The 19907-nt window shown below is 44.3% G+C and overlaps 1 protein-coding gene across 1 annotated transcript in view; it reads right to left on the bottom strand.

Annotated features, from left to right (window-relative positions):
• Window positions 1–258: 258 nt before the first annotated feature.
• stab1 (stabilin 1) overlaps window positions 259–19907 on the bottom strand; it is a 108592-nt gene continuing 88943 nt past the window's right edge. The window contains exons 68-70 of the mRNA XM_078249220.1: window positions 8518–8652; window positions 5582–5686; window positions 259–419 (exon numbers count right to left, since the gene is read on the bottom strand). Coding sequence (XP_078105346.1) covers window positions 351–419; window positions 5582–5686; window positions 8518–8652 — 309 coding nt within the window. The 3' untranslated portion in view covers window positions 259–350. The remainder of the gene's footprint in view (window positions 420–5581; window positions 5687–8517; window positions 8653–19907) is intronic.

Genomic DNA, 19907 nt, shown 5'->3' with positions numbered 1-19907 from the left:
AAGACAATACATCAGGCTTGGGCTTTGAATTAAGAACACACTCTGCACCTCTGGTTGCTGCTCTCAGCTCACGAGCTAACATAAGCTAACTGTACTCTACCTGCATCAAACAGCAGACACGTAGAGACATGTATTAGCTAAAGAGCCAGATATCAGTCCACCATTGAGCTGCAGTGTTTTTGACCACCAGAAACACATTCACATTACACAAAATCATTTGTTCCATTGCTGAATAAAAAAAAAGAAAGAGCATCTGTGTTACGTAAATGGACATATTTTATTTCTTATTTGGATACAGATGAACTGAGAAAAAGCTGAACCATGTTAAAACAGCTCCAGTTTTAATGGTTTTACTGGTCCAGGTCAAGAATCTTTGGAGGTTCTTCAGGTTCTGCTGGCTCAAACCCCTGACTGGCATCCTGTAGGAAAGAGAAAAAATGGTCAAACCAGAAGCCAACCGCACCAAGATGTGATGGGATACTTTTGGTTGTAAAGTGAACATTAATGGCCGTTCCCAGATTCATCCCCTCAGGGTGTTTAAAGATCGTAAATTAAAGAGGAGTTTAGGAGAACAGAAAGTGGTCCGTTCGTTGTGATTCTCTTTACCTTTGACGTTTATAGCTTCATAGAGAGGTTATGGCCTTTGTAACGTGAAAAAGTATTTCTATGGTATCGATGAGACAAAAGATAAAATATTTTCTGCAGTAATAACTTCCCAGAGTTGTAAAATCCTGTCTCATAGTTTCAACCGTTGTGTGAAGAATCATTATGACATATTATTATAAAATAATCCAGATTATATCAGTTAACATCTGTTTCTTATTGTTGTATATTCAGTTAATGTTATAACAGTGTACAATAAATAGCAGCGTACTTCAGTACCTACAGAACTGGAATATAAATGTATTGGTTTCCTTTCATCTGACAGAAGTTTGGTAAAGTGTAAACACTAATGTAAAGTGTCTGTAACTCTAAACCTGTTTGTTGTCACATTAAACTGCAGTTCATTGTTTAATGCTTCATGTTCCTCAGAACAGAAACTCTCAGTACTGCAGTCTCAGCAGTGCTGAGTCTTACTACCCGACTATACGAAATTAGATAAAGGCTTCTACACTAGATGCCTATCTGACAGTGCTATAAATAAATTTAAGGAAGATATTCCAATAGCATTTAACTCAATGTCGTGCTTTAATATAACAGAGGACCTTTGTTAACTTTAGTCCCTCCCAAATTGATAATTTTGTAGACAGTGCTACGGCCTGCCTACAGACGACTTTAGACGCTGTTGCTCCCCTCAAAAGAAGATGATGAAGCAAAGGAAACTAGCACCTTGGTATAACTCCCAAACTCGCAAATTAAAACAAATCTCGCGAAAACTTGAAAGCAAATGGCGTTCCACCAAACTGGAAGAATCTCGTTTAGATTGGCAAGACAGTCTGAAAACCTATAGGAAGGCCCTCAGAAATGCCAGATCAGACTATTACTCATCACTAATAGAAGAAAATAAGAACAACCCAAGGTTTCTTTTCAGCACTGTAGCCAGGCTGACAGAGAGTCACAGCTCTATTCCATCCATCCATCCATCTTCATCCGCTTATCCGGGGTCGGGTCACGGGGGTAGCAGCTCCAGCAGGGGACCCCAAACTTCCCTTTCCCGGGCCACATTAACCAGCTCCGACTGGGGGATCCCGAGGCGTTCCCAGGCCAGGTTAGAGATATAATCCCTCCACCTAGTCCTGGGTCTCCCCCGAGGCCTCCTCCCAGCTGGACGTGCCTGGAACACCTCCCTAGGGAGGCGCCCAGGGGGCATCCTTACCAGATGCCCGAACCACCTCAACTGGCTCCTTTCGACGCAAAGGAGCAGCGGCTCTACTCCGAGCTCCTCACGGATAACTGAGCTTCTCACCCTATCTCTAAGGGAGACGCCAGCTACCCTCCTGAGGAAACCCATTTCGGCCGCTTGTACCCTGGATCTTGTTCTTTCGGTCATGACCCAGCCTTCATGACCATGAGAACCATGGCCTCCGATTTAGAGGTGCTGATCCTCATCCCAGCCGCTTCACACTCGGCTGCGAACCGATCCAGTGAGTGCTGAAGGTCACAGGCCGATGATGCCATCAGGACCACATCATCTGCAAAAGCAGCGATGAGATCCCCAGCCCACCGAACTGCAACCCCTCTCCACCCCGACTACGCCTCGATATCCTGTCCATAAATACTACAAACAGGATTGGTGACAAGCGCAGCTCTGGCGGAGGCCAACTCTCACCTGAAACGAGTCCGACTTACTGCCGAGAACCCGGACACAGCTCTCGCTTTGGTCGTACAGAGATTGGATGGCCCTGAGAAGGGACCCTCACCCCGTACTGCAGCACCTCCCACAGTATCTCCCGGGGCACCCGGTCTACGCCTTCTCCAGATCCACAAAACACATGTAGACTGGTTAGGGCATACTCCCAGGCTCCCTCCAGGATCCTTGCGAGAGTAAAGATCTGGTCCGTTGTTCCACGACCAGGACGGAACCCGCATTGTTCCTCTTCAACCTGAGATTCAACTATCGACCGAACCCTCCTTTCCAGCACCTTGGAGTAGACTTTACCGGGGAGGCTGAGAAGTGTGATACCCCTGTAATTGACACACACCCTCTGGTCCCCCTTTTAAAAAAGGGGGAACCACCACCCCGGTCTGCCACTCCTTAGGCACCGTCCCCAGACTTCCACGCAATGTTGAAGAGGCGTGTCAACCAAGACAACCCTCCACACCCAGAGCTTTAAGCATTTCTGGACGGATCTCATCAATTCCTGGGGCTTTGCCACTGTGGAGTTGTTTAACTACCTCAGCAACCTCCACCAGTGAAATTGATGCCAATCCCCCTCATCCTCCAGCTCTGCCTCTACCATAGAGGGCGATTAGTCGGATTTAGGAGTTCCTCAAAGTTCTCCTTCCACCGCCCTATTACCTCCTCAGTTGAGGTCAACAGCGTCCCATCCTTACTGTACACAGCTTGGATGGTTCCCCGCTTCCCCCTCCTGAGGTGGCGAACGGTTTTCCAGAAGCACCTTGGTGCCGACCGAAAGTCCTTCTCCATGTCTTCTCCGAACTTCTCCCACACACGCTGCTTTGCCTCTTTCACGGCAGAGGCTGCAGCCCTTCGGGCCCTTCGGTACCTTGCAACTGCCTCCGGAGTCGTCTGGGATAACATATCCCGGAAAGACTCCTTCTTCAGTCGGACGGCTTCCCTGACCACCGGTGTCCACCACGGTGTTCGTGGGTTACCGCCCCTTGAGGCACCTAAGACCCTAAGACCACAGCTCCTCACCGCAGCTTCAGCAATGGAAACTTTGAACATTGTCCACTCGGGTTCAATGCCCCCAGCCTCCACAGGGATGCACGAAAAGCTCCGCCGGAGGTGTGAGTTGAAAGTCTGTCGGACAGGGGCCTCCTCCAGACGTTCCCAATTTACCCGCACTACCCGTTTGGGCTTACCAGGTCTGTCCAGAGTCTTCCCCCACCCCCTGACCCAACTCACCCAATTCATCACCTTTTGCCCTCAACTTCTAACGGCTCACCTTTAAACGCAGGACTAGTAGAAAGAACGACAAGACCTGACATATACTTAGACTGCTTTTATCCTATAGACCTTCAACAATTAATGTTAAATGTTTCTTCAGCTAAGCCATCTACCTGTCTCTTAGGCCCCATCCCAACGAGGCTACTTAAAGAAGCATTACCCGTGGTTAACACTTCATTACTAGATATGATCAATATGTCTTTATTGACAGTTATGTACCGCAGTCATTTAAAGTAGCTGTGATAAAACCTCTTCTGAAAAAACCCACCCTCGATCCTGCAGTCTTAGCCAACTATAGACAAATATCTAACCTTCCCTTTCTCTCCAAGATCCTTGAGAAGGTAGTTGCTAATCATTTATGTGATTTTCTACATTGCAATAGTTTATTTGAGGACTTTCAGTCAGGATTTAGAAAGCATCATAGCACAGAGACGGCACTGGTGAAAATTACTAACGACCTTCTAACTGCTACTGACAAAGGACTTGTCTCCGTAATTGTCTTATTAGATCTTAGTGCTGCATTCGACATGATAGACCATACCATCCTGTTACAGAGATTGGAACATTTAGTTGGCATTAAAGGAATCGCACTAAGCTGGTTTAAGTCCTATTTCTCTGACCGATCGCAATTTGTTAATGTCAACGATAAATCCTCCAAGTACGCTAAAGTTAGCCATGGCGTTCCACAAGGCTCAGTGCTTGGACCAATTCTGTTCTCCTTGTATATGCTTACTCTAGGCAATATTATTAGGAAACACTCAATTAACTTTCACTGTTATGCGGATGACACCCAATTATACTTGTGAATCAGATGCAAGCCAGACAAAACCAGTCAGTTAGCTAAACTTCAAGCATGCATTAAAGATATAAAATCCTGGATGACCTACAATTTTCTGATGTTAAACTCAGTTATTGTGCTGGGCCCCAAACACCTCCGAACTTCATTATCTAAAGATATAGCTACCCTGGATGGCTTTGCCCTGGCCTCCAGCACTACTGTCAGAAATCAAGTTATTTTTGATCAGGATATATCCTTTAACGCCCATCTAAAACAAACCTCAAGAACAGCCTTTTTTTTCATCTTCATAACATTGCCAAAATTAGGAACAGCCTGTCTCAAAACGATGCTGAAAAATTAGTCTATGCATTCGCTACTTCCACACTACATCCTGTAACGCCCTGCATGCCCTGCTATTACATTAACTACTACGACTACCATTTGTAGTCACTGTTCCATTATCTTTATCGTGACTACTATTGCCACTGTTCATCATATCCCCAACCGGCAGCTTTAGACACCGCCTACTAAGAGCCTGGCTCTGTCCAAGGTTTCTTCCTAAAAGGGAGTTTTTTCCTCGCCACTAAATGTTTGCTCTTGGAGGAATTACTAGAATTGTTGGGGCTCTGTAAATTATAGTGTGGTCTAGACCTACTCTATCTGTAACGTGTCTCGAGATAACTCTTGTTATGATTTGATACTATAAATAAATTGAATTGAAATTGAATTGATTCTCAGTGGTGCTGTTTATGAAACAGTGAGCAGCTCAGACTCTCCTGCTGATGTATCTGTTTCAGAGATGCACCGAATCCAGGCTTCGGTTTCTGCCGAACCGTAGAATTTTTTTCCACCGAACGCCGCCGTTGATTACGGGAAAGTGTTTACGTAGGTGGACCGTTTCATGCAGTAGGTTGTGAAGTGAAAATAGAACTCGTGAGCAGAAAAGTGTTGTTTGGCAGTACTTTCAGTCAAAAGGAGGCGATTCAAGTTGAGCTACATATTCAATTTGCAATGCCGATTTGTCTCGTGGTGGCAAGGAAGTAATCTACCGACAGCAGCCAAAATGCAGCAACTTCAGGTACGGCAAAGGAAGGACAGCCACAGCTAAAAACGGATTCGGTATTCGGTTTCGGATTCGGCAGAATCTTAACTAGTGGATTCTGTATTCGGCCGAACCCCAAAAATCTGGATTTGGTGCATCTGTTTAGTCAGTCTCTGATTGGTCGACTCACCCCAAACGGCTCGCTGAAGGCTCTGGAGCCGCTGTACAGAGGGTTAGGGATGGAGACCAGCGTGGGCTTCGTTCTGCCGCCCACCGCACCGTCCTCATCCTCATTCTGTCATAAAGGAAACAAATCATTTAGATTACTATTGTTTTTTGGCTGGTGAGTGAAGCAGGGATTAGAGAAACCTGATTTCTGCTACTGGTTTTCTGCTGGAGAACACAGATTATTTTTGGTCATGTACATGTAACCAGCTTCTTAGTCTGCCCTATACTAGAGCTAGTAATCTTCCTCTATAATACTATTCAAATTTCATTCAATATCATGAATAGTTAATGCTCAAATTCAGCCTATTATGAATATTTACTGCACTAGGCTTATGTATTGCCAATGTCACTATCAGCAGGTGATTGTTGCCATACGTTCTGATCATTAGAGGGATTTCTTACATTAGCCTCGAAGGGGCAACTATGTCATGGCGTATTACATTTCTGGCATGCCCATTTGTTTACATTTATTTTCAACAGCTAGCTTTTTCTTTTAATATGTTTTGTTGATTTTGAACAAGGTTAATACCAAATCCCCACCCACCCACCCTCGCCCCTACAGGGTTACAAAACGTACAATACCGCCTTTCCACAGACAACATCATTGTACCAATTATCATAAACAATCAATAAGTAAAATAAATGAACACAATATATGTATATGACACAGAAAAACAACAAAGAAGGAAAGGGAGAAAAAAAGGTAAATAATCTGTTAAAACTACTCTAAGATCGGAGTCCCAGGCTTCTTTTAAATGTTCAGTGGGGTATGGGCTGATATTGTCGATGAGATCATCAATCCAAGAGATCAATCATTTACTGATTAGTTTCAACACAAGGATATTATCAATATGTGATTGGATGTGTTTATCTGGGAATGAACCAAATGTCTTTTTTGTAAAGCTCCTGACCTGCAAATAATGGAAAAAATGGTTCTTAGGCAAGTCATAAAGTTCAGATAACTGGGAAAAACTTGCAAATGTACCTTATATGTATACGATGGTATGTATATGAATTTCTCTAATCCCTTTGTTGAACCATGGCAAGAATGCAGGGTCCATGCAGGAGGGGGGAAATGAGATTAGACCTCATAAGGGATAGGATAGAGGTTCCTTGCAGCCCAAACTGTTTCCTAAATTGAGCCCATATGCGTATCGAGTGGTTAACTATGATGTTTGAACTCAAGTTTTTGCTAAGAAGGGGCAGAGTTGCACAGACCACTGAGCCCAGATCGTGTCAGCATGCACCAAGTCAGGCTTTTCAGCGATTGGTTTGTCTTCAAACCAGTGGAGTAGTTTCTGAATATTACATGACCAGTAGTGGAAAAGGAAGTTAGGCAAAGCCAGGCCTCCTGAGTGTTTTGACCTTTGAAGCTGAGTCGTGCCAATTCGACTAGGTTTGTTCCCCCATATGAAAGGTATGATAATTCCATCAAGTGTTTTAAAAAAAGATTTTTTCAATGAGGATTGGGATGTTTTAAAGAAACATATAGAAACTTTGGCAATACAATCATTTTAATCAAATTAAGACGCCCCACCAAGGACAATGGTAAAGAAGCCCAGCGATTCATATCCTGTTTACACAGATGCAGGAGGGAAGGGCTATTGCTTCATGGTTCAGAGGAAAAAGCTTGCTCTTTTGCAAATTTAGCTCATACCCCGAAATGCTGCCAAATTGGCTTAAAATCTTCGAAATGCAGGGGAGTGATTGAGCTGGATCAAAAACATATAATAACAAATCTTCCGCATAAAGAGAGACCTTGCAGTGCACCGGCTAGGGGTTCAATCGCTAGGGCAAACAGGAGGAGGGTGAGTGGACACCCCTGTCTTGTCCCTCAGCCTAGGGGGAAGTAGTCAGATCGGGTACCGTTAGAGATCACAGCTGCAAGGGGGGAGGAGTAGGTCTATATCCTTTTTTGCCAGCAAAGATATTGAAGCCTGTCTTAGGGGCCATCCACACGAAAACGCTTTTTGGTGTAAAACCTGAAACCTGGTCCCAGGGTGAAAAAAATTCAAAAACCTTGCGTCTTCGTTTGGATGGCGAAGCCGCATACTTTTTCCCACGAGTGCGGCCCTCAATTGTACTTTGACAGGAGTGAAGGTGGTTCTCTTTTTGGCTACTTCAGCGCTGTAGTCGGCATAGATGTGGATCTCCGAGCCTCTTGACAATGACAATGGTGATTTTTCTCGTGCAAGCTGCATTATCCTCTGCTTCATCTGGAAGTGGTGTATACAGGCTCCTCTGTCCACGGTCAAGGCTCTGGGAAAGGCGTCAGTCCCGAAGAGTGCCCTCAGCTCACTCCGGTATGCCCGTAATACGGATGTTACACCTCCTGGATCTATTCTCGAGGTCCTCGGACTTCAGCTTTAGTTGTTTGTTTTCTTTGACAAGGCTGCTGACTGTAGATTCCAGCGTAGTTATTCTCCACTCGAAGTCGTTCATCAACGTTTCAATGGCTTGAATTGTCTGGTCATGTCTGGCAATGGCTGCATGGTTGGAAGCAATTTGTGTTGTTCCATGCCGGGCAGAGACACTGAAATATCGCTGTCATTCTGAGCTGGGTTATCGTCAGCTGGGTTACCGTCAAGTTTTTGACCTCTGTTTCCGACCATGTCAAGCTGGGTGTTACGCGATTCTGGTTAGAAAGTGATTGGTGACAGAGCTCTTCCGGTTTGCTGCCTACACCATTGTTCACCTAACCGGAACTCCCAACAACTATCATTTTTAATTATTTAAAATTAAAAATGCTATTGAAAAAATGTGTAATAAATACAGTTTTTACAGTTTCACATTCAAACCCTATTTAGTCCAGTATTTAGTTTTAACCTGCTCTGTGTGTGTGTGTGTGTGTGTGTGTGTGTGTGTGTGTGTGTGTGTGTGCGCGCGTGTGTGTCTCACCCTGAAGTAGTGGAAGCGGAAGGCGTCGTTCTTGTGTTTAAAGACATAATAGCCGAGTGCAGCCAACACACACGCCAGCAACACCGACACCAAGATGGCCGACACTGTGCCGCTTGAGTGGGCGTGATGGGAGATCTGGAGATGACAGATTATGACAAACACACACAAGAATTACTACATATACGAGGGCATCACATTAAACCTTTAATGCTCAACATTAGATGTCTGCTCACACTCACACACACACACACACACACACACACACACACACACACACACACACACACACACACACACACATAGTGCACTGTCCAGCTCTAATTACAATGGCAAAAGCGACACTTTGCTGCGCTGTCGCCATGGAGACATGACTCTCTGTTCCAGGTTTTTATGACTTTCTTAATGATGTTCTACACTATGACATTTTTATGGCATACTATATGACTCTTTTTCTGTGGCCATGGAGACATGACTCAGTTTTATTTCCCCAGCCAAAAGGAAGATGAAAAGTCAACCAATTAAAATGAATAATTAATGTTAAAGATCCAATGAGAAGACAAACAGGACTGAACCTCCTGATGACTGACTCTGTTTTTCATCACAGGAAGAACCTGTTAGCAAGATATGGAGAAAAAAAAGATGGCCACCAACACTTCACATATCCACGTAAGTCAATGATGGTGATGCGTAATTCCCAAGAAACTTGCGAGGTAAAACTAGTTGCCGTGGAACCAGTAGCTTTCTAAAAGTGTCATTCCTAACGCCAGGAACACACCGTGCGCTGAAGCGCTGCAAATAGCCGCGAAGCGCAGCTATTTTGATCTCGACACTGTTGAGTTTAAAAAAAGTTAAAACAATGCTGATCTTTGATATCAATGTACTTTTATGTTTTGATGTATTTACAATGTACGCTGCAGCTGAGTTAGACAGGAAAATTGCAAGCCAATCAATATCCTTCTATTTCATACTGATTCCACTTGAGCAGTAAAAAATTAGCTTCTTCATGGGAATTAAATCATGTCTGTCTGCTCTCCTAAGCTCAGAGGGGGGGGAGCTTCTTTTGTTACACAGCAGGAAGAACCTTTTGTCTATCCGTCTTCAGTGTTGGGAGTAACGTGTTACAAAAGTAACGCAATTACAGTAATGTATTCCTTCATTCCACACATTACTAATTACATTTCGGTAATATTATACTCGTTACAATCTCAGTAACACAAGTTACAATGCATTTTAACGCAACATTTTGTGGTGTATTGTTTTTTTAAGAATTCACCAACAGTGAAAATTCTAATTCAAAATAAAACACACAGGTTAATGGTGATTTTTGGCTGTCTTGACTTCTCAGCTGTTTCTACAGCGAGACACGCGATCAGACACAAAGAGAGAGATTCCGACTTGTGCACGCACGCACGCACACACACACACACACACACACACAGACTCTCTCTCTCTCTCTCACACTGGGAAAGAGAGAGAGAGACGTTCTGTAGAGAGGAGAGGAGAAGGATCGCTTTGTGAGAGGTGCCGCCAGAAATTCCGCTGGATGTCCCTTATTTCGGCCGGATGTCCGTTTCCTTCCGCTTTCTTTGTGTCAGCATTCTAAACTCCGGTGGATTTCTGAGGACTATGGTTAACTGCTCCTCAGATCTCTGCAGGGTAAATCCAGACAGCTAGCTAGACTATCTGTCCAATCTGACTTTTCTGTTGCACGACTAAAACAACCTTTGAATGTACATGTTCCACCAAAACAAGTTCCTTCCAAGGCATTTTTGCTCCATCCGGCACTTAGAGCTGCCCAAGACAATTGTGATTTGTTTAAAGTAATGGCAATAAATAACACGATACAAACTTTTTTTACATTTCTTGTGACTTACTGTACTTTGAATTATTTTGATTATTTTTTATTTCATTTTATAACATAGGCCTATGTAGTGATTACAACCCTGTTTTGTTTTTGAATTCCACTGGACAACTAGCGGACATGGGGGTGAGTGCCTCACAGATATTCCAGATCCAGAACTGGCCTTTCATTTCTCACAGTGGGAGAAACAGGGTTTGAATCTCCAGATCTGGTTTCTCACCTTATAATAGTAAAAGTGCCCAGAAAAAGCAGCATCTTTTGTTAATACAATAGTAGCAACAACTGGAAGAGATGTGTCAACTGAACTTCCAGCATTGCAAAGAACCAACAAAAAAAGAAACAAGAGTGCATAGTTTCCCCTAGAATTCTTTCCAGCAGCGTTACTAAAGTGAGCAAGTTTGTTTTTGCGCAGATATTTAGTGTGTCCACTGACACTTCAAGGGCTTTAGACACATATTTGTACAAAGGTTGTCAAAAGTATCAATACTTTGAGTATCAACACTTTGATACTTTTTCGTATAACATGTTTAAAACAATAGAGTTTATTATTCAATAGTATTTGAAAGTACTGTATCACTTTCTTTTTCTTTTTGTAAGGCAACTACAAATATTAGGTCTGTTGAATGAATGTGAATTTTGTGATGTTTAATGTTTATAGACCTAATAGTGTTTTTGAGAACTTCCTGTGTCTCAATCAGTGACAGCTCAAGAAGATGCGTCAGCCATGACTTTCGCTTTGTTTATGCTGTAGCCTAGCTACAGCTAGCTACACACTTGTCTCATTAGCTCGTTTGCTTAAAAAACACACGTCTGGAGGACTAAAGAACGGTCTAAAAGTTTTTGGATTATAGTGACACAATCAAGACAGCTGATAAGGTAGGCCAATCTGTTCAACCTTTTGGGGTATGATCGATTGTGAGTGCGGGGTGCGCAACACATGGATTTAGCTAGGCTATAACAATAATAACGGCGCAACATGGTGTTTTATCTTAAATCCGTTGACATGGTGAGAAAGCGCTGGCGCAAATCAACCAGTTGTCAGGAAAGAAAATAAAATGTCTCACAGCGTGCTACTAACAAGCTAACGTTAGCTCGTTGGTTAGAATAGGCAAGTGTCTGAAGGTCTGGTCAGAGATGCGGACCAGCTGGCGGACGAGGCTGAGAGCAACGTGGCAAAGGTTAGCACAACAAGCGGATTGGCATTTTTATTTTTTTTATTTTACCTTTATTTAACCAGGAAGAGACTCATTGAGATTAAAAATCTCTTTTTCAAGAGCGTCCTGGCCAAGACAGGCAGCAGTACAACCACACATACAGTACATACAAACACAAAATACGCAAAAACACCAAAAAAACATAAGACAACTGACACAGCAAATCTTTCAAAGTCAACCACAATCCTAAACACATCAGGCAATACATCTGCAGCCAGATGTGGCTGCCTCCAAGTCAATCATCATCCTCTTAAAAGCGACCAATGAGACCAGCTCAGTAAGTTTCATGGATTTCTGTAACTTGTTCCAGGCAGAGGGAGCAGCAAACTTAAAGGCCTTTTTTCCCCAGCTCAGTTCTAACCTTTAAAAATGCATGCCAGTCAGTTAAGCGCTAATGAATCGGTGGAGCTGGAAGACCCGCCTGTCGGCGTCGTGCCAAGGTACTTATCCCCGCCAGGATTTGTATCCCCTGGCCGCGGGAGCGAATGCGCACTCAGAGCGGAGCTTCGGTGCCCCTACAGGTTGTGTCATTGGAATGTGAATTGTTTAATGCGTCGTTTATTATTGTGGATTAATCAACAGTGTTTCCCAAAGTTCCATATTGACATGCACCAGCTACGTAGGCTGACTGATAGGCCTATCTATGTGAGTCATGCAGGTTTATGAATAATTTTTTCATCGTCTTTGCTAACCCATCCCTCCTTGCCCTCTAACGTGATTTCTGTTTTAATTTAATTTAGTTTAATATGGCTTTTCAATTAACCGCTTTGTTCACCTGTCTACCACATAAGTTACAGAGGGTATACACAAAGTATCAGGCCGTTTTTTCACCTGATATTTTGTGTATCCCCTCCCCTAACATGCAAAGGGTCTGTCCTGTCCTCATGTTGTTATGGTCAGCTCTCTTTCCGCCCTGTTTTGGATGTCTTTTCCCTGTGTGTCTGTGTTTGTTTGTGTTTTGTCTGTGTTTTTCCGTTTGGAGTGCTGGATGCTCGGCCCGGGAGAAAGTAGGTCAAGGGGCGTGGCCGCTTCAACCCTGCACAGCCGATCTTCACAGCTGCAGCTAATCATCCAGATTCAACCCAGCAATATTTAAATCCGGGCTGAACACCCCATCAGCGCCAGTTCGTTATCTACAACCCATATGGTAACTTGGCTCTGAGTTCCAGTAGTACTCTAGTTTTTGCCCTTGTTATTCTGTGCTCATACTTACCTTGTGTCTCTCCGTAGTTCCCGCTCAGACCTGCTGCTTCCTCCGCTGTGCCTGCATGCTTCCAGCCTCACCGTCCAGTCTCAGTCTCCACTTTGGGAAAACACCTGTGTGCTCATCTCTGCCTGTCCACCTCGTGTCCCGTAACCACCTGGACTCTTCCCCGTCGGCTCGCCTCAACCTCGGACCAGCCAGGAGTTTTCCCCACCCTGACACAACCAGCTGTGTTTCTCTGAGTACACGTTGTTTCATTAAACCTTTTAAAACTGCTCTGCGTTGTCTGTGTGATCTCTCTGCGTTCTGGGTCAGAACTAGCCCTTAACAGAACGAACTGGCCATGGACCCTGCAGAGATTTCACATGTAGCAGACGAAGACGGCATCTTTAGAGCCATTAAAAATCAAGGAGCTTTGTTAGGGCAACACGACCAGTTAATCCACAAATTACTGGAAACCAACCAGCACTTATTCAATCAAGTGACTCAGCTGTCTGCTAAAATTGCTACTCTGTCTCGTCCCAGTGCACCTAGTGTTCCACCTCTCTACTCCTCCCTCTCAGTCTGCTTCCTCAGCCATGGACTCCGCTTCATTCACCCGGGAACCCCCAGTAACACCACCGGAGCCATTCTCAGGGGAACTGAACAAATGCCGAGGAAATTACCTTCAAAGTAGTGTCAGCATCCTTCTTCCCTCTCATTCTCGGTTTTCCCTGGCTTAGTCTACACAATCCTCAAATAGATTGGCAACACAAAACTATCAACAGTTGGAGCAGTTTCTGTCATTCCACTTGTCTCGGTTCAGCTATTCCTCCCAAAGTGAAAACCCCAACTGCATCTGAGAAACTGCCTGATTTGTCATCGGTCCCCAAGGAATATCTGGATCTAGCTGAAGTATTTAGCAAGGAAAAAGCATTATCTCTGCCACCCCATATACCCTATGACTGTGCAATTGAGTTGTTTCCAGGAGCCCCCCTGCCTCCAACCCGACTCTACAACCTGTCCAGACCTGAAAGAGGCGATGGAGAAATATATCGGTGATTCACTGGCTGCAGGTATTATTCGCCCATCAACGTCTCCTGTGGGGGCGGGGTTCTTCTTTATGGACAAGAAGGACAAGACACTACGCCCCTGTATTGATTTTCGCGGTCTGAACATTACAGTAAAAAATAAATACCCCTTGCCACTCAAACTCTGCTTTTGAACCTCTTCAGGGTGCCACAGTTTTCTCGAAACTGGACTTGTGCAATGCCTACCATCTAGTCAGGATTCGGCAAGGAGATGAGTGGAAAACGGCCTTCAATACACCGCTGGGACACTTCGAATACCTGGTAATGCCTTTTGGACTCACCAATGCACCAGCAGTATTCCAAACTATGGTGAATGATGCTTTGAGAGACATGTTAAATTGTTTTGATTTCGTCTACCTGGACGACATTCAGATTTTTTTCTAAGTCCCCTGAGGAACATGTCTCCCACGTCCGTCTAGTCCTTAAACGCCTCTTGAAGAACAAGCTTTTTGTGAAAGCAGAAAAGTGTGCATTCCACCGTGAGTCAGTTCCCTTCCTGGGGTTCATCATAGAGAGGGGACAGGTTTCTGCAGACCCTGAAAAAATTAAAGCAGTAACTGAATGGCCCATACCCCAGACTCAAACAATTGCGTTTCCTGGGTTTTGCTAATTTCTACAGGAGATTTATCCAGGGTTTTAGTCGGGTAGTTGCTCCCCTTGCCAAACTCAATTCCCCTAAAGTCCCATTCTTGTGGTCTCCTGAAGCTGACCAAGCCATGAGTACCCTGAAAGAACTGTTTTCCACCTCCCCAGTGCTCATTCACCCCGACACATCGTTGCCATTTATTGTGGAAGTGGATGCGTCAGATTCAGGTGTTGGAGCTGTTCTCTCTCAGCGCTTCCCCACGGACCAAAAACTCTATCCTTGTGCCTTTTTCTCCAAAAAGTTGTCACCAGCTGAGAGACACTACGACGTGGGAAACCGGGAGTTGCTGGCTGTGAAACTGGCGTTGGAGGAATGGAGACATTGGCTGAACAGGGCGGAGCAGCCTTTTGTGGTATGGACCGACCACAAAAACCTGGCCTTTATCCAGTCCTCTAAAAGACTGAACTCCCGCCAAGCCAGATGGTCCATATTCTTCGGCAGGTTTAACTCTACTCTTGCTTACCGTCCTGGCTCTCGCAATGTAAAACCTGATGCTTTGTCCCACCAGTTCTCCGTCTCTGAAGAGTCCAGTGAGCCTGAGTCCATCCTGCATCTACCTGCGTCATGGCCGCAGTCCGTTGGGAAATCGAATCCCTCGTCAAGTCGGCCCAAGAATCCGACCCTGGACCAGCAGATGGACCACGTGGCCGGCTCTATGTCCCTGTGTCTGTGCAGTCTGAAGTGCTGCAGTGGGTCCATTATTCCTGTTTCGCCTGTCATCCAGGGATGCAACGTAGCCTAACGTTGCTCAAAAGACATTTTTGGTGGCCGTCAGCTGAAGCTTACGTGGCAGCATGTACCACCTGTGCCCGAGGAAAAGCCTCCCACCAGTCTCCCTCGGGTTTACTGCAGCCTCTGCCGGTTCCAAGTCATCCCTGCTCCCACATCGCCCTGGACTTTGTCACTGGTCTCCCTGTGTCTGAAGGTAATGATACAATACTCACCATTGTGGACAGATTCTCTAAATCTGCTCACTATGTAGCATTACCGACTGCCAGTGAGGCAGCGGACCTCTTAGTCTTACATGTATTCCGTCCCTATGGAATACCTGTGGACATTCACCACAGTTCATTTCTCAAGTTTGGAAAGATTTTTGTTCTGCTCTTGGCACGACTGTGAGCCTCTCCTCAGGATTCCACCCGCAATCTAACGGCCAGACTGAGAGAGCCAGGACCTGGAGGCGTCTCTTCGTTGCGTGGCGGCTCAGCATCCATCTTCGTGGGCTAAACATCTTCCCTGCTACCGGCCTATCCCCGTTCGAGGCGTCGCTGGGGTATCAACCTCCTCTGTTTCCAGATCAAGAAAAGGAATTGGTTGTCCCCTCAGTTCAGGAGAACTTACGTCGCTGCCATCAGGTTTGGCGTGAGGCGTTGCTCAGGACCACGGAACAGAACAAGAGTTCGGCAGATCGGCGCAGGACCCCAGCTCCCCAGTACCAGCCTGGACAACAGGTGTGGCTTTCCTCCAGGAACATTCCCCTGCGGAATGAATGAATCACGCAAGTTGGCACCTCAGTTTCTGGGTCCATTCATTATTGATTCGATTATCAATCCCTCTGCTGTGCGGTTAAAGTTGCCACGGACGATGAGGTGTCATCCCACCTTCCATGTGTCACAACTTAAACCCGTCTCATCCAGTCCTCTGTGCCCGCCTGCGGATCCTCCACCTCCTGTACGCATGATTGACGACCACCCAGCCTACACTGTCCAAAGGCTTTTGGATGTTCGGCGGCGGGGGAGAGGGCTCCAGTATCTAGTCGACTGGGAGGGTTATGGACCAGAGGAGCGTTCATGGATATCCCGGAAGTTTTATTTTGGATCGGCAACTAGTAAAGGACTTCCATCGAGCTCACCATGACAAGCCAAGGCCTAGAGGGACGCCGGGAGGCGTCCGTTGAGGTGTGGGTCCTGTTATGGTCAGCTCTCTCTCCGCCCTGTTTTGGATGTCTTTTCCCTGTGTGTTTGTGTTTTGTCTGTGTTTTTCCGTTTGGAGTGCTGGAGGCTCGGCCCGGGGGAAAGTAGGTCAAGGGGCGTGGCCGCTTCAACCCTGCACAGCCGATCTTCACAGCTGCAGCTAATCGTCCAGATTCAACCCAGCAATATTTAAATCCGGTCTGATCACCCTGTCAGCGCCAGTTCGTTATCTACAACCCATATGGTAACTTGGCTCTGAGTTCCAGTAGTACTCTAGTTTTTGCCCTTGTTATTCTGTGCTCATACTTACCCTGTGTCTCTCCATAGTTACCACTCAGACTTGCTGCTTCCTCCGCTGTGCCTGCATGCATCCAGTCTCAGTCTCCACTTTTGGAAAACACCTGTGTACTCATCTCTGCCTGTCCACCTCGTGTCCCGTAACCACCTGGACTCTTTCCCGTCGGCTTGCCTCAACCTCGGACCAACCAGGAGTTTTCCCCGCCCTGACACAACCAACTGTGTTTCTCTGAATACATGTTTCATTAAACCTTTTAAAACTGCTCTGCGTTGTCTGTGTGATCTCTCTGCGTTCTGGGTCAGAACTAGCCCTTAACACATGTGTGTTATTGTCTGTGTTTACCAGGTCACAATAAACAGCCTGATATAATATGGAGATGTCTGCTTTTTTCTAGCAAAAGTTAGAGGGGTTACACATTATATCAGGCTGTTTTTCACCTGATATTTTGTATCACCTCCCCTAACATGCAAAGGGTCTGTCCTGTCATGTGTGCTATTTTCTGTCTTTACCAGATCACAAACAACCTGAGATAATATGGAGATGTCTGCTGTTTTCCAGCAAAAGATACAGAGGGTATACACATTATATCAGGCTGTTTTTCACCTGCTTTGTGTATCCCCTCTGTAACTTCTGCTAGAAAACAGACCATATATCACAAAGCCTACATCTCCATATTATATCAGGTTGTTTATTGTGACCTGGTATAGACAGAAAATAACACACATGATGACAGGACAGACCCTTTGCATGTTAGGGGAGGGGATACACAAAGCAGGTGAAAAACAGCCTGATATAATGTGTATCCCCTCTGTAACTTTTGCTAGAAAAGAGCAGACATCTCCATATTCTCTCAGGTTGTTCACTTAACGTAACAGACAAACATATGTAGCTAAATGAGACCCTTGTTACTATGGAAAACCCCGTTGAGTCTTCCACGTTGCTATTTGTTCCATTTAAGAGGCAAATTCGAAGTGCAGCAGTTAAACTAGGCTCTGAGTGGACATGCGCTCCCGCAGCCAGGGGATACAAATCCTGGCGGGGATAAGTACCTTGGCACGACACCGGTTCCTGAACAGCTAGCAACGGAGAGAGAGTTGTGTATAAGACGATGACAGTGTCGGCGGTGCTCCACCTTTGGTAGGGTATGTTTGAAACGCAGCCAACATGCTAACGCACATTTGACGGTATCACCCAGATGTGCCGATCACCGGGGTGAGAAAAAAACAAACCCGCTGCAGCAGCCTTTAGACAATAAGCAGAACGGGATGAAACAATCACTGAAGCAATTGGCATTTACATTGGCATATTATATTACATTATATATTATCTTATCTAGAGTATCTAGTTTGAATTTAAATAATATAAAAAGCTTTCACTGAAAAGTTATACATGTTTCATTATTAGTAGCCCTTAAATAAAAACAGTGAAGTCTTGCGAACTTGATTTTATAGATTTGACTTGGTGTTGAATTGCATATTAACAATAAAACAAAAACTCCCTTTAAACATTTTTGGCCTGAAGTAATTAAATAGAGTGTAAGGTAAAGCCTTTCTACAATATGATTGCTGCAGTAGAAAAGAACAGCAATGGTTAGTCGTGGGAAGGTACTGAAATATAGTTTTGTTCATCAGGAAAAGAGAACACTCGCAATACTCCCTTTACTTTGCTGTTTGCATCTTGTTGTACATTACAAACCAATAGGGCGCGATCGCAAAAGGGGTGCTATCTGTATAGGTAGATGTGAACAGCTCATGACTTGGCCTGAAAAAAAGTTCAGTCAAAAGATTTTTTTAAAGAGACAGGCCCTCCAACAGAGTGTCTCAGACAGAGGGTGAATACAGTGCAGCAGCCATGCGCAGTAAGAGAAAAATGAAGTTTTTATTTCTTCATTAAAGCATGTTAACATGTTCTAGTAGATACACAAAATACAAATATGAACCTGAAAATTAGCATAATGGGCCCTTTAACCAGCTGACACTTGTTGCTTCTCAAGACTTGACTTCTTTTGGGAGAGCAGGGAAAAGTCTTTTACTTTTTTCTCATCCTAGGTTTACATTTTATTTCAGCTTTCTCATGAGATTTAATGTAAAAAAAATAAAAATCTGAAGTTAGTTAGGTCAGTGTTTTGATCAGGATTTTCATTTAATAAAATAAACCATCCTGGTGGACTCAACATGGTCAGAAAGGTTTTGTTTGGAATTACCAAATGGTCAGGCTCCTTTAACAAACTTCTCCAGATTGAGAAGTGAGAATCTTCTGACACTGAGCTGATGTTTTTGTGATGCTGGGAGTATATTTTGACATTGTTTTGTTTTTGCCTGACTGAAGGCTGTTCAGTAAACTGTTGGTGGTTTCTCAGTGTTGATGAAAAATCGGTGACCTTGTGTAGATCATACCTTATGTAAATGTCATAACCTGATAACACTCAAAGGAGGAGACCATAAAACAGCAGCTTGTGCCATGTGTTAAATATTTTTTAATAATTTGTTTCCTCAAATTAATTAAATTGTGGCTTTAAATAAATAAATTAGTCTCTCAAGTGATTTATCTGTAACCATCAAGAGTTTTACAACTTTGAAACCGAGTTTGAACGACAAACTGGACTAAATGCGTTTTCGCTGATTTCACAGTGAAACAACTATTTTATACTATAAAGTTGGTTTCAATGATGTCAAAGAAAACACTTCAAAGAGTCACCAAAAAACTTCATTTACCACTCGTCACCCATAGAATGAATTCAAAATGCAAAAACTCACATGGAAATGACTATTCTTGGACTGTACTAATGCACAGCAGTGTAATACGTAATTGAATTATTTAAAGTCTGGGTAAAGCAAAATTTGTGATTTCTTTCTCAACACATTATACATGTTAGAAAACACTTATTGAATACATGAAAATACTGTAAACTGTGAACTCCACAATTGTGGAGTTAAAATTATTAACCATTTCTGTGTCCAGGATTTTTTTGGGCGGTCTGAAATCATCGTTTGATGAAACTGAAGTCATCCTTAACACAACCCCTACTATATAACAACAATGTTCGAGAACGTCAGTGTCGTTTGTGTGCCCCTCGACTACTACTACTGATGTGCTAGCAAACTAATACAGCTGCAACAAGAGTGTCGATGGGCAGCGGCCCGTGGCTGTGGCTCGTTCTTTGGCTCAGTGCCTTCAGAGAATA

Source organism: Sander vitreus, chromosome 4 (genome assembly GCF_031162955.1).
Source record: "Sander vitreus isolate 19-12246 chromosome 4, sanVit1, whole genome shotgun sequence".
Lineage (NCBI taxonomy): Eukaryota > Metazoa > Chordata > Actinopteri > Perciformes > Percidae > Sander > Sander vitreus.
The sequence above is the reverse complement of the archived record's forward strand: the minus strand, read 5'-3'. Positions and strand labels throughout refer to the sequence as shown.